The sequence below is a fragment of the Felis catus genome, chromosome X, assembly GCF_018350175.1.
Source record: "Felis catus isolate Fca126 chromosome X, F.catus_Fca126_mat1.0, whole genome shotgun sequence".
In the NCBI taxonomy this organism is placed as follows: Eukaryota; Metazoa; Chordata; class Mammalia; order Carnivora; family Felidae; genus Felis; species Felis catus.
This window is the reverse complement of record NC_058386.1, coordinates 47,354,121-47,369,010: the sequence shown is the minus strand read 5'-3', so window position 1 is coordinate 47,369,010 and position 14,890 is coordinate 47,354,121. Positions and strand designations below refer to the sequence as shown.

The window sequence follows — 14,890 nt, the reverse complement described above, 5'->3', positions numbered from 1 at the left end:
CTGGCTCGAGAGAGACCCTCCCTCTCCTAGGCGGGGGTTGACTGAGGAACCCCAGGAAAGGTGGAGACAAATGGAAAAGTTTCCCAATTAAAGGCCAAGAGAAATGCTAAGTAGCTCTCAAAGTGTGGTTCTTGGAGCACAGCAGTGACATAACCTGGGAACTTGTTATAAATGTAAATTATGGAAGGCCATGACAGACCTACTGAATCAGAAACTCAAGGCTGGAGGCTAGCAATCTGTGTTTTAACCAGCCCTCCAGTTAATTACCCAAAACTAAAAAAGTGTGAGAACTTTAACACACTAAAATTTAAGAACACTGCTCTGGACCATCTTACTTGTCTACACCTTTCCTAGGAGGACCAGGATCTGGAGCCAAAGATTATATTTTGGCCTCCCTCCTCAACAAGAGCAATTGGGATTGGGAACCAGACATACTCAAGTTCTAGCTGTGCTACCTTGAACCTAGGAACTTTCTCACTAAGGCTGTTTCCTCATCTTAAAAATGGGACAATGGCAATCCCTACACCAGGGTAACTCAAGCACAAAGCAGTACATGGCTTGTGGTGGAAACTTAATAAACGCTGACTCTGTACTGCAGCCAACCAGAGAGGGGGGAAAAGCCAGATCCTCTAATTCCAATGTGGTGCTCTATCTGGAATGATCCAACATCTACTGGCATTTGTAGGCCTCTTCCAGGGCAGGCAGTCCTGAACTACCCACAACAATGGGTATAGCTTACCTGAGGGTGGAGCCAACTTACCTTCTTGCAGCCTTTGGAACCTTTACCTGGTTTTTTATTTTCTATAAAAGAAAAAAAAAAGCCATTATCCACCTACCCAACATCTGTTTATACCTTAATCAAAGTCAAGTCACACTGGGAACCTAAGGAGGACTCAGATACCATGTCTGTCCAGGCTCAGAACAAGAAAGACATGAAGATGGCAGCAACAGGGTCAGAGGAAGTAATGGATAAAATATTTGAGGCATTATTTTAATGCAAACTGAAATAATGCTTATGGGAATTCTGTGAAAAGTGACCTGAGTGCATGCTTGTGACTCCTCTCTCTCCCCTAAGTTTTGGCTGGGGGCAACTCACCAATTGCCACACCAATCTGAAGTTAGGCACTGACAGCATGGGAAGGTAATCTGAGGAGTCCCAGGTGGCTAAGCCAAGGCAGATACCCTCAGCACACAGGGAGAGAAGTGCTCCTTCCTGCTGATCCTGCTCTGGCCATTACCTCCAAAAGGACTTGCCCTATTTAGCCAAACTGAGGCCTCCGTTGGATATAAGGAAGCGAGAGCTCACCTTCTTCAATCACATCTAAACAAAGCCCAAAAACTTAAGAGGCCTCACCCTCTTCATGAGAAGTCCCATCTGTCATCCTCTTCACAGCTGGCCTCTTGAGAAACAATGGCTTCCTAATTCTTACCACCTGCAAGGGAGCTAAAGGAATTCCTAAAGGGGGAAGTTCTGGAAGGTCAGGATATATACAAACAAATATAGGGGCAGCTTGGGATTACCAGAGAGAGGCTCCCCAATCACATAAGGTGATTCACACCAAAGCAGAGTTAACAAAGGAAACAGAGAATTTAATACTATTGTAAATTCTTAAGGAGATTCAAGAAGATACTTCAAAAGAACTGTAAGAAAAAAAATTCCCAAAATTTAATATTAAATAAAAATTCAATAGATGTAGTGAAAAACAGCACAGACATCATTAACAACCAAACTAACAAGCTGGAAGATCAAGGGAAGAGCTTGCTTAAAACAAAACTCTAAAGAAATGGAAATTATGGGTAAAAATACAAAATGGAGAATAGACTCAGGAGAGCTAATATCTAAATAACAGGAGTTTCAGAATGAGAAAAAGGTATAAATGAGAGGCATTTGGCTTTTTTAAATGATAGATGAAAGTTCCTTAAATTGAAAATAGGCTTGAGGTTTCAGATTAGAAAGACTCATGAAGCACCAAGATTAACAAAAAAAGACACATCATAGGCATACTCTAATGAAATTTCTCAACTCCAAGGATAAAGAGAAAATCTTATAAACTTCGAAACAGGAGTTTCCAAAGAAGTGAAGAGAAGCAGACAGCCTTCTCAAATCTACAACTCTGAACATTTAAGACACAAAAACAATTACAAAGTTCTGAAACAAGACACAAGCTGAATTCCTATACCTAACCTTCTTTTACATGAAGGTGAAAGACATTTTCAGATGTGCAAAGATTAGTAGCACCTGAATTCATGTAAAACTATAGCTGACCCTTGAACAACACAAGTTTGAACTCCATGGATCCACTTATACAGATTTTTTATATAAATACAGTGCAGTACTGTAAATGTGTTTTCTCTTCCTTATGATTTTCTTAACATTTTCTTTCCTCTAGCTTCCTTTATTGGAAGAATACAGTATATAACACATTCAACAAAATACATGTTAATTGACTGTTATGTTACTGGTAAGGCTTCTGGTCAACAGTAGGCTATTAGTAGTGAAGTTCTGGGGGAATCAAAAGTTATGTGTGGATTTTTGACTGCATAGAGGCTTGAGGCCACTAACCCCCAAGTTGTTCAAGGGTAAACTATACTTGAGGAAGTAAACCAGTAAAAATAAAAATTAACTCAGATAAAGATCTCAAGCTAAAGGAAACAAATAATAGTGGGCAGAAAATCTATTAAAGCTTTAAGTTGAAAAAATAACAGAAAAACCATTAAATCTTTTAAAACGCTACTAATGTAGCTAAGAACTGTAACACATATTTAGAAAAGATTTTTAAAGTCCAGGAAGCATATCATAAGGAAATAGCTCAGCATCAAAGTATCAAATCATTTCAACAAAATCCTGGAATCAAGCAATAGGGGTTGGAAAAGCAAAATCATGAAAGCATGCTTAATGTCTTACTTTGGAAGGGCAGGATAAAAATAGTTATTATTTAATTTTGGTAAAGTGACAGAGATATTCAAGTTTAATTATGTTTGACATAAACATGAATGCAATTACTACCATAACCTTAATTACTGGTGGAGGATTTTTTTGAGCTTGAAAAGTAAATAAATAAGAGACTAAGAGGAAACAAACAAAAAATATAAAATAATATGGCAGAAATTAGACCAAACATATTAGTTACCATGATGAATGTTAATGGATCAAATTTCCCTGTAACAACAACAACAACAACAACAACAACAACAGACCTCAAGTCTCCTTTTCTTTCAAAGTACTCATGTTGCAATGAAAAGAATGTGAGGTTGGGAATGAACCAGGACTGGCCATTTTACTCAACAGTTTCCATCTGCCTAACTTCCCTAGAAACTGGGGCCCTGTGCTGGATACAGGCATACAATAAAAGAAAATATATCACTTAGTGACAGGGAAAACATCTGCTTCAGAAGGGAGAAGGAAGGCAGGAAGAGAGAATGCAAAGTGAAGAAGAAAGGAAGGACACAGTCATCACTCACAGCACCACAGCACTCAAGGAGCCATGGTTAACCTGTCTTGTAACAGCTTCAGAGAGAAAACAACTATCACTTTGTAGACAGCCAGAACCAGACCTAGGTTTCCATTCTGGCTCAACAGCTACCTAGCTACATGACCCTGAAGAATTTTCTTAAGTCTCTGTAAGCCTCAACTTTTCCACCCACCACTACTTAAAGGCAGATCTCTCACCCTAATTCTTCCATCTCTCCTTGGAAACAATTCCCCAACCTTCTCCCTTAATGGAGACTCAGCTCTCCTGCTTCACCTTCCTACCTCTGGAAAGGTGGCTGTTGTTTCCTCAGGTACACGAATACTTTGTGGGCCAACAAGTGGAGGAGGTGTCCTCTGGACTCACCATTGCCAAACTAAAACTACTTCTCCTTCTTGTTAAAGAAATGAAAAAAAAGAGGGGGGAAACCCTGCTCTTTTTGAGACTGCTACTATCCCTGTCACCTATGAGTCACTTTTGCTCATTTATTGACACACCTGGCGCATAGCTTTACTTTCAATCTGACTCCTGCCATCATCAACCTGGGTAACTTTGGTGACCCCAGGGCCCCTGCCAATATGGGTTTCACACTTCCTCGACATCCCCACTCCATGAAGTCACCTGCCTACCCACTGCAGTGGTGATGCCTATGATCATCATCTGTAACTGACTGGACTTCACATAGCAGTCTCAAACATCCCTCTCAGTCATCTTCAAGCTCATTTGTTCACCCCCTAGAGTCTTCCAAAGTGAAGTCTCCACTCTGTTCCTTATTCATCAGCCATACCCCTACCCTCCCTCCCTGCGCAGCACACATTCGTCTGTCATTACAATGGATTACATACCTGTGCCACCAGCCACAGGCAGCTATAAATCTTTTAATGTTTATTTATTTTTGAGAGAGACAGAGACATAATGCGAGTGGGTTAGGGGCAGAGAGAGAGGGAGACACAGAATCCGAAGCAGGCTCCAGGCTCTGAGCTGTCAGCACAGAGGCCAACACGGGGCTCAAACTTACGAGCTGTGAGCTCATGACCTTAGCCAAAGTCAGACACTCAACTGACTGAGCCACCCAGGTGCCCTGGCAGCTATAAATCTTTTAAATGACAAAACACATCCTCCTTTTTAATAACCATTCAAAAATGTACAATTAAAATTGGATTTAACCACTCCTTGTAGGGCTCCTCAATAACCTCCCCAGATTTAATCATTATCATTACCATTTGGGTCCAAGGTATGACTGAGAGCGAGGGTGGCTGCACCATGAGGCACCTCCCCTATCTTCCACTGCAGTCATTCCAGTTAGTATGATCATTACTTTAGCTGCAATTTACCAAAGTCTGTGTTTTGTGAATACATGTAAAGGTTTTGTTTAATATTCACCATTTTTCCCACTCAGGTAGAACAATATGATTGTTCTGTAACAGGTAATAAGTCATATGGTTCCAAACTAAAAAGGTGTATTTTGAAAGATCTTCCACACTTGTCCCTAACCACTGCACTCTCCTCACTGCAACAAGAAACCACTTTATCAATGCAAATGCAAATATATATAATCTTATTTCCCCCCATTTGCTCCCACTGACAATAACATAGTATGTCCTCCTATTGACAACTTGCTTTTTTCATTTAACAAATAAATATTGGGGATCTTTTCATCTAATATTTTTTCCATACAATATTCTCTATATATAATCTTTCCATATAATACTTCATTTATTTTTTATTATAATACTTCATTTCTTTTAAACTGCTAGGGTTCTTTTGTATGCATACACTCCACTTCATTTAACCAGCTAATTATTGTCTTTTCCATCAGTATCAATAATTTTATAATCATCTGGTATTTGATATTCTTTTTTTTTTTAATTTTTTTTTAACGTTTATTTATTTTTGAGACAGAGAGAGACAGAGCATGAACAGGGGAGGGGCAGAGAGAGAGGGAGACACAGAATTGGAAGCAGGCTCCAGGCTCTGAGCCATCAGCCCAGAGCCCGACGCGGGGCTCGAACTCACGGACCGCGAGATCGTGACCTGAGCTGAAGTCGGACGCCCAACCAACTGAGCCACCCAGGCGCCCCTGGTATTTGATATTCTTAAAAGTATAATTAATTTTGTTCATTTTTCTTGTGTTGAAAAAAATTATTTACTTTTGGTATTCACATAACCACAGTCTGATTCTTGTTGAAATTTTTGTGTGATATATAAAGTAAATGTACTGAATTTTTTTTCACCAAGCCCACATAGGCAGGGCCACCATTCACACAGAATATGGGGTAACTGGGTTGCATAATTCTTGTCCAGTCTATAATGTCATTTTCTATGTGGACTACAGCAAGATAAAGGCAGGAAGCACAGAACCAAACCTGCCTTAATGCTCTTGCCTTCCCTCTTATAAGGGAGAGTCCATGCATCACATTTGTCTTCTCTCTCTAGGCTATAAAAGAATAGTGGTAGGAGGAAGAATTGAGTTAGCACACTGAGACATTCTAGTGCCTAGCACACAGTAAGTACCAAACAGCTATGCCTGGTCATGCTGGGTCCTTGGGACACAAAGATAAACGAAATGTGGGTGAGAAGTTAACAGCACAGTGTAGGAGACAGACTCGATCATACAGTGTCAATAGTTCCAGTTCCTGTGGGTGCAGATGGTAGAAACTAAGGGAGGAGCTTAATGGGAGAGCTTCCTAGAGTAAGTGATGTGTAAGTTGAAATCTGAAAAACAAGCAAGGATTATCCAGTTGAAGAATGAGGAAAAAGGGAGGAAAAGAGTCTCAAAGGCAGAAAGAACAACAATTTGTCTCCACTGTCTGGTATATACTACTATTCACTTCAGATCAAGTCACTTAACCTTGTTGAGCCTGTTTCCTCAACTGTAAAATGGGAATGGGGGATAAGGGGAACACTACCTCCAACAAGTTGGTAAGACAACAATGATACCATACATAAAAGACAAGACTAAACAATTTGGTATATTTGACACATAATGTTACACTAGTTTCAGGTGTACAACATAGTGATTCCACAAAACAAGTCTATGTCTATGCATTATGCTATGCTCAACACAAGCATAGCCACCATCTGTCACCATACAATGGTCCTACAGTACCACCGACTATATTCCATATACTGTACCTTTTAATTCCATGACTTATTTATTCCATAACTGAAAGCCTGTATCTCTCACTCCCCTCACCCATTTTGCTCATCCCCTCATGCCATACTGAGCATTTTTTAAAAACAGAACTACCCTATGATCCAATAATCACATTTCAGAGTATTTACCCAAAAAATACAAAAACACTAATTCGAAAGGATACTTGCACCCCAATGTTTATAGCAGCATTATCTACAATACACTAGCCAAATTGTGCAAACAGCCCAAGTGTCCATCAACTGATGAATGGGTAAAGATGTAATGTATATATACAATGGAATATTCCTCAGCCATAAAAAAGAATGGAATCTTGCCATTTGTAAAAACATGGATGGAACTAGAGTATAATGCTAAGCAAAATAAGTCAGAGAAAGACAAATACCATATGATTTCACTCTTATGCAGAATTTCAGAAACAAAACAAATAAGCAAAGTTAAAAAAAAAAAAAAGAGACAAACCAAGAAATAGACTCTTGGGGCACCTGGGTGGCTCAGTTGGTTGAACGTCTGACGTCAGCTCAGGTCATGATCTCACAGTTCATGAGTTTGAGCCCCGCACTGGGCTCTGCACTGACAACACAGAGCCTGCTTCAGATCCTCCGTCTCCCTCTCTCTCTGCCCCTCCCCTGCTCTGTCTCTCTCTCAAAAATAAACACTAAAAAAAAAAAGAAACAGACTCCTAACTAAGAGAATAAACTGATAGTTACCAGAGGGGAGGTGGGTTGGGGGCATGGGTGAAATAGGTGATGGGGATTAAGGAGTGTACTTGTCCTGGTAAGCACTGGGTGATATATAGAATTGTTAAATCACTGTATTGTACACCTGAAACTAATATAACCCTCAATGTTAGCTCTACTGGAATTAAAATTTTTAAAAGATAGTAATTTTTTAAGTTGCCATGAAATACTACAAATATTCATTAAAGCTTAGCATTGAGAGGGGATAGTAAAAGAAACTCACTGTGTCTATGTTTCATCATGATGACTGACTTGAAAGCAGGTAGGTTCAAATCTGCAGGCTTTCGTCCTGTCAGAATGGAAGAACCAATGTGAAGACAGAGAGGGGAACCACAATGCCACAAGCTCCCTTCTGAGCCCCCTGTAGGCAAAATGAAATGTTAAAGAACATGATAAGAAAGTCCGAACAACTAGAGGAACCAGAAGGGGCTATAATAGAGTTGGGGCCTGGTATAGCTGAATCTACACAGGGAAGGCAGCATCATACTACCCAAAAGGAGGCTATACCTAAACGCCTCTTCCTGGGTGGAGTCACTGCCTCGATGTATCAGATGGGGTCCTTGGCCCTCAATCCTCCATCCTGTAATATTATATACCCTAGTACTAAACTTCTCTATGCTGAGGGGAGAGGGTATACAAGGATGACCTGTTTCTGTATAGGATATTAATAGTACCTCTTTTCTCAAGTAGAGGGTTCTGATCTATCCTGGAAGTGGGGGAAAGAGAGATACCAGAAGTCTACCCTAGGGAAAAGGGACCTCAGAACAATACTTTTAATCTGTGTTTATGTTATACTGAGGCCAAGAGATCAGTGAAAAATCTTGGGGGCGGGGAATCTATACCTGCATGTATGGGTTAGGATCAGTTCCTTAGTGAATGGGGGTTAGGAGATACCTTCTGTTGTTCTACTATGGGGTGCAGAGCAACTGGGAAAACCAGCACAGTGGTTGTGTGCATCTCTGGTGCATGGGAGAGAAGTGAAGGGCTGTATATTTGTAAGTGGTCAGGGAGAAGTCCTGGGTCTCTTTGCCCTGCGGAGGGCTGGGGTGAGGGGAAAATGATGTGCCTGTTTCCACTACAAGGTGACATTAGTTGCCACAGTAATGAAGGGGGGGAATCATGCAGCTTTGCATGAATGGGGTCTGCACTTTGCCTGTAGTGAGCTATTCCAGACCCTTCCATGGGAGGTGGGATGGGGGACGATGTGTTTATCTTTTAAATGGGTTGAAGTCAGCATTGTGCTAACACTGAAGGGAATAGGACCTCTAGTTCTCCGTACAGGAGTGGCGGGTAGGGACACAGCTATAAGTTCAGTGGATCAGCCCTTACACTTTGGGCAGGCAGGGGTGTCTGTGTTTTTACCCTGGATGGAGAAAGAGATCTGAGCTCCTCCACCTTGGGTAAGGGGGGAGCCCATCTGGATCAAAGGTAGGATGATGGGTGATGTCATTGCCTCTCAACACTGCGGGGAGGGGGAGCTGCACCTCTCTGCTCCCTTGGGGGTCTCTCCTTGCTACATTTGGTGATTCTAAATCCTTGAGGGAAGAGTAGGAGAGGGATGATCTCTCAAATCTGAGCCCCTCTACCAGGGGACGGGGGAAGGCAGGCACCAGGGGCAGATCTGACAGCATTCCTGGGTTATGGTCTGTTTCTCTTCGCGGCGGGGCATTTGGGAAGCTGGGCCATTACAAATTCGGTAAACCAGTGCCTCCTTATGGGGTGGGGGGAGGAGTCAAGTCTTATTTTCCACAATGGGGTCTCACTCTAGCCAAGGTGAGGAAGATCTACGTGTTCTCTAAGGGCTGAGAGGTATGCCTCAAACCACTGAGGAGGGGTGATCTAACATCTCTGCAGTAGAGGGGGCGGGGCTTCTGCAACTGGTTACAAGGGAGCTAGGCAGGGAAGTCCCCCAGCTCTTCTACCTCGGTATATTAAACGTTTCTGAGCTCCCCTGTACTGGCGGTCCAGCAGGGTAGGCGGGAGTGGATGTGTGCAGAGGGAGTAATACACCAAAGCCTCTGTCCAAGGGGAACTGCTGCATCAAGGCGGATCTGTGTGCCTTAGCGCCGGTAAAGGCCCGAGTCGCTCAGCTTTTGGGGGAGGGAGGTATGTCTCTATAACCGTGGGATCGATGTCGCCACACGGAGACGCCTGTCTACCCTGAAGGGGTGCAGAATGGAGCCTCGCCATCCTGAAGAGAGGAGGGCACTCGATGCTTCTCCACACAAGTGAGGTCTGTGACTTTCTACACAGTATGTCCAGGGCTCTACATCTGCCTAGATGGGGTGAGGCCGTGCCCCTCTACCCAGCAAGAGTGCATTTGGGCACATGCCCATGTGCGGAGCGATCCCTGTCCCTCACCTGGGCCCTTCTACCCTGGATGAGAGCTGGTTCTCTACCTTTCTATTTCAGAGTGGAGGACGCCTCTTGTTTCCACCTCAAATACACGAGCCTTAACACGCAGCTGGCTGGGAGAGCGCTCACAACGAGAAAAGAGGAGAGTCGTCTCTTACCTCCACTTCCGGCGGGGATCAAAGAGGAGAGAATGGCACCACGATACGGTTGGTCGGCAGGCTGAGCTAACGCGGATAGGCTCCGACTTCCGGATCCCAGCCTTACGGCGCCGGTCCGCCCGCCTTGCTTCGGATTGACGGCTCGCGCTCGCCCATCCCTACTCCGCAGGCGCGGTGGTCCCGCCTCCCAGCTTCCCTGTGCGGTGAGAAAAAAGCCGAGAAGGGGTAGGCGGGGGACCGAGCGGCCGGGTCGACTAGTGTGGCCATATAACCTACTTGTAAGCCAAGAGCTTGTCCGATGACCTCTGCCTGGGCCCAAATATGCGTGTTCCCGAATTTTAGTAACCAAGCAATCACCATGACCGCATCATACAAGGGTGGGGGTCAGTCCCTTTGTCTACAAAGGAAGATGGCGACGGGCTGGGTGTGAGAAAATGGCCGCCTAGGTCACATGTCTTGCCGAGTGCTCCCCACCTAAAAGTGACTTGGTTAGCCGTTCCCAACTTCTTCCTGGCTTGTAGGGTCCCAGACAAACCCTGAGGCAGCCGCTCCCAGCGCTTTCTGCCGAAGTTCAAATGCATGGTCAGGCCCAGGAGCTGGACAACTGGAAGCCTCTCCCACCCGTTTGCCCTCTTCTCCTCCTCCTCCTCCCTTCTTATCTTTGGCCCCAGAGCGGCAAATGAAGAAAGGAATGAATGTATATCTCTGAAGTGGGTACAAATAAGGATTTCTTTAGAAACTATCTTGAGAAGCTCCTGACCTGGCTGGAGAATGAGGTCTCCCCTTAAAAATAGTAAATATTAGTCTGACAATGATTTCTTTGTGATAATTTAATTGCAGCCCCTTCTTTTCCTCAAACCTAAACTTTGGGTGTGGGGCCAGGCCCCCAGTACCTCGGGTGTGTATTCCTCCACCTCAAAAGTATCCAAGCAGAAACTGATTCCCTCTGTCTAGTCCTACCCCTTACATATGCACTACTCATTGTGTCTTCTATCCTCTCACCCTGGAGACACACAAAACTCTGCACCCCAAACCAGTCCTCACCACCTTGACCCTTCCCCCTGCATTAGCAAATTCTTCCTGTTTAAGACCTAACTCTGGTCACTTCTGTGAACTTTCACAGCTGAGTTAGAAACTCAGAACACCTTTCTGCACTTATCTCTTAATACTGTAATCATTTATATGGCTGCATCTCCACACAAATGGAAATGCAGTCTCACTTCCTAAGACTAGGGGCCATATATCTTCAAGACCTCAACAAGACCCAGCACAAGACTGGTACAAGGCAGACTTCAGCAAATATATGTGAAATGGGTTAGTTTATAGGCCTGCACCACAGATCAATGGAAAATGGACAATTTAGTAGATAGCACTGGGAAATTTGGCTCACCATAAACAGAGAAATAAAACTGGATCCTGACTTATTTCCACATAAGATAGTGAAGAGTATCTTTGTCACCCACAACTGGGGAAACACTTTTTCAACAAAGTCCCAAATGTGCAAACTATAAGGGGAAAATGCAATGAAATCTTTGATAAGAATGAAAATTGGTGTTACTACTTCGGAAAACAATTAGCAAGTTATCCGGAATAGTTAAAGATGGGCCCTAGGACCCAGGAATTCTACTGGTAATGATGTATATAACCTCTAGACTCTTAGAGAAAGAGACAGGTGAGAGTGGGGGAGGGGCAGAGAGAGACACACACACAGAATCCAAAGCACCCTCCAGGCACTGAGCTGTCAGCACAGAGCCCTACTCTGGGCTCAAACTCATGAACCACAAGATCATGACCTGAGCTAAAGTCAGACGCTTAACCCACTGAGCCACCCAGGTGCCCCTGTCCTAGAGAAATTCTTAAGCATATGCACAAGGAGGCATGTGCAAGAAAATTCATTGCATAACTGTTTGTAATAGAGAAGAAATATCAATCTAAAAGTTCACCAACAGAATGAATAAATTGTGGTACAGCTATACAGCAGCAAAAAAATGAAACAGAGATGCATATTTCAACCCAGATAAATTTCAAAAACACAGTGCTGAGATAAAATACAAATTGTAGAAGGATATGTAGATTTTTAAATAAATTTTTAAGTAATCTCTACACCCACCATGGGGCTTAAACTTTTGACCGCAAGAGATCAAGAATCAGATGCTTTCTTTACCGGCTAAGCCAGCCAGGTGACCATATATAGTTTTTTTTTTTTTTAATCTATAAAACAATGCAGTGTGTTATTTATAGATTATATAAATATATAACCAATATTTTTAAGACAAGGGAATTAAATACCAAATGCAGAATTGTGATTAGGCCCAGAGAAGAAAACAAAGGAACAGAATGAGAGAGAGATACACAGAGGATTTCAATTGTTTATCCAATATTTTATCCAGGTAGTAAGTACATGGGTGTGTGTTATGTTATTCTCTATACCTATTTGTATGCCTGAAATATTACATAATCTTTTTAGAAAGACTACAAGTATCTATAACAAAATTAATGATGGTTAAACCTAGGAGGGCTTGTCAGAACACTGATTGCTGGGCCCTACGTCCAGGTTTTGTTTCACTAAGTCTGGTAGGGCCCAGGAATTTGAATTTCTAACAAGTTTCCAAGTGATGATGATGATGATGAAGAAGAAAGAGGGGGAGGAAGAGGAGAATCATCTGCAGCTGCTGCTTGTCCAAGTACCATATTTTGAGAACTACTGACAGAGAAAATGAGATTATTGGTGAATTTTGTTGTCTTTATTGTGCTTTTCTGTGTTTTCTATGTAGTCAATGAATATGAACTACTTTACGGAGAGGTTTTTGTTGTTTTGTTTTTATTTAATTCACCTTAATCTCTACTTCAAACTCTTATTTCCCGCCTGTAGGCATCCATTCTATGGTATTTTATGCAGATTTTTTCTTTATATGTGTTCTTGCAAAATATGTATTGCTGTTTTATGTTCATGTAATTCCCCCAAATTTTTATGTTTCACATTTTAAAAATTCAGAACACTTGAAAGAATAGTACAATGAAAACCCATATACCCTTAATATTTTTCCAGACTTGCTCTACTTCTCTTTTTATGTGTATGTATACATTTTTTTTTAATTTTTTTTTCAATGTTTATTTATTTTTGGGACAGAGAGAGACAGAGCACGAACGGGGGAGGGGCAGAGAGAGAGGGAGACACAGAATCAGAAACAGGCTCCAGGCTCTGAGCCATCAGCCCAGAGCCCGACGCGGGGCTCGAACTCACGGACTGCGAGATCGTGACCTGGCTGAAGTCGGACGCTTAACCGACTGCGCCACCCAGGCGCCCCTACATTTTCTTTTTTGATGAGCCATTTAAAAGTTGCAGGCAATGTAACACTTCACCCCTAAATACTTTGGCAACATCTACAAGAATAAGGACATTCTCCTATTCAACTACAATACCCTTATCATACTTAAGAAAATTTAACAATTCAATAATACCATCAAAGGTAACTTATATTCAAATTTTCAAATTGTGGCCAAAATATTTTTAGATCTAATCATTTTTGATCCCAGGATCTAACCAAATTTTATGCATTATGTTTGGTTGTTGTATTGCTTTAACTTCTTTTAATATAGAATAGTACTCCAATATTTTGTGTGTTTTGTATTCCACTAATGTTTTTGAAGAGTCCAGGCAGTTTCTTGCAGAATGTCCCACATTCTAAATTCATCTGCTCTTTTGACATGATTAGATTCAGGTTAAATATTTCCAGCAATAATCATTTGTTTCATATGGTATCACCTCGAGAGGAACATAACATCAGGTTGTGCCACTATGGAGGAAGCTTTATGTGTGCATTTTTATTTTATATAAACGGTATCTCGTTTCTTATTTTTTTCATTTGGCTTTGTGTTTTTAAAGTCTATCCATATGACTGTGTACACATCTAATCCATTGCTCTACTTGCTCATGCTAACTACAGTGTGCCTTCCTATTTTCCTTGAATATTCCCCCAGTGATGGACAGCAAGATTGCCTCCAGCTCCCTGATACCACAAATAATACTGTGATGAACACTCTTGTGCATGTCCCCTTATTGGCCTGTATGAGAATTTCTTTTAGAACATACACTCAGAACCAGAATGATTGCATCATAAAGTGTGCATGTACTTAGTTTGACTAAGAACATCCATACTGCTAGATGATTCTCTGAGAGAGCTACACCAGTCCACAGTTTTACCATCGATGTACAAGGATTCCTGTGTCCCTACATGCTTACTAACACTTGACATTTTCCAGATATCTAGTTTTTGCCAGTATAACAAGTATAAAGTAATATCTTATTTTTAGTTTGCATTTCTCTGATTACTAATGAATTTTTTAGCATCTCTTTATATGTGTGTTAAATGCCTCTTCTGTAAATTGTCTGCTTGTATAGTTGGCCCATTTTTTCCATTGAGATTCCTATGTTTCCTATCTATTTGCTAGAGTTCCTTATATAGTCTAGCTATTAATATCCTATCAGTTTCAGACACTGCAAATATTCTCTCCCTATTTTAACTTTGTCCATGTTAACCTTTTTTTTTTAAACAGAAATGGTTATATAATCAAATCCATCAAATTTTTGCTCTATGGTTTTTGGTTTGGGGGTTTGATTTAAAAAGTATTTCCCTCCTCCCAGATCACAAAGATATTCTCCTACTTCTTTTCCCATTAACTTTATGGTTTTACCTTTCACCCTTAGGTTTTAATCTATCTAGAATCCACTATCATATGAAGTGATAAGTAAGGATGCAATTTTATTTTTTCTTCACAATGAGCCATGTTTCAACAATTCTTACTTTTTCACTGATTTGCTGTGCCACCTTTGTCACATATTATGAAACATACACACACAAATCTGTTTCTGTTCTTCTACTAATACTACCTTATTTTTGATATTTTGTAATATATCATAACATCTAATAGGGCAAGTACCTCCATTGTAGTCTTCTTTTAGTATTGTCTTAGCTATATCTCCACATAATTTTTAGAAAGTGTTTATCAAGC

At 41.5% G+C, this 14,890-nt stretch overlaps 1 protein-coding gene and 1 long non-coding RNA gene across 7 annotated transcripts in view; one reads left to right on the top strand and one right to left on the bottom strand.

The window, feature by feature from the left end:
* The window catches only part of GNL3L (G protein nucleolar 3 like), a 29,010-nt gene extending 18,976 nt beyond the window's left edge, over positions 1-10,034 (bottom strand). For 4 of the 6 annotated variants that reach the window (XM_004000548.6, XM_006943759.5, XM_006943758.5 and 1 more), the window contains exons 1-3: positions 9,878-10,034; positions 7,588-7,725; positions 761-801 (exon numbers count right to left, since the gene is read on the bottom strand). In XM_004000548.6, coding sequence (XP_004000597.1) covers positions 761-801; positions 7,588-7,606 — 60 coding nt within the window. In that variant the 5' untranslated portion in view covers positions 7,607-7,725; positions 9,878-10,034. The remainder of the gene's footprint in view (positions 1-760; positions 802-7,587; positions 7,726-9,877) is intronic. The other 2 variants (XM_045050620.1, XM_006943757.5) reach the window with 2 other exon arrangements.
* Positions 9,109-12,679, top strand: LOC111558658. Its single transcript, XR_002739750.2, has 2 exons — positions 9,109-9,597; positions 9,777-12,679. It is a non-coding gene; the product is annotated as an uncharacterized LOC111558658 (long non-coding RNA).
* Positions 12,680-14,890: the final 2,211 nt, after the last annotated feature.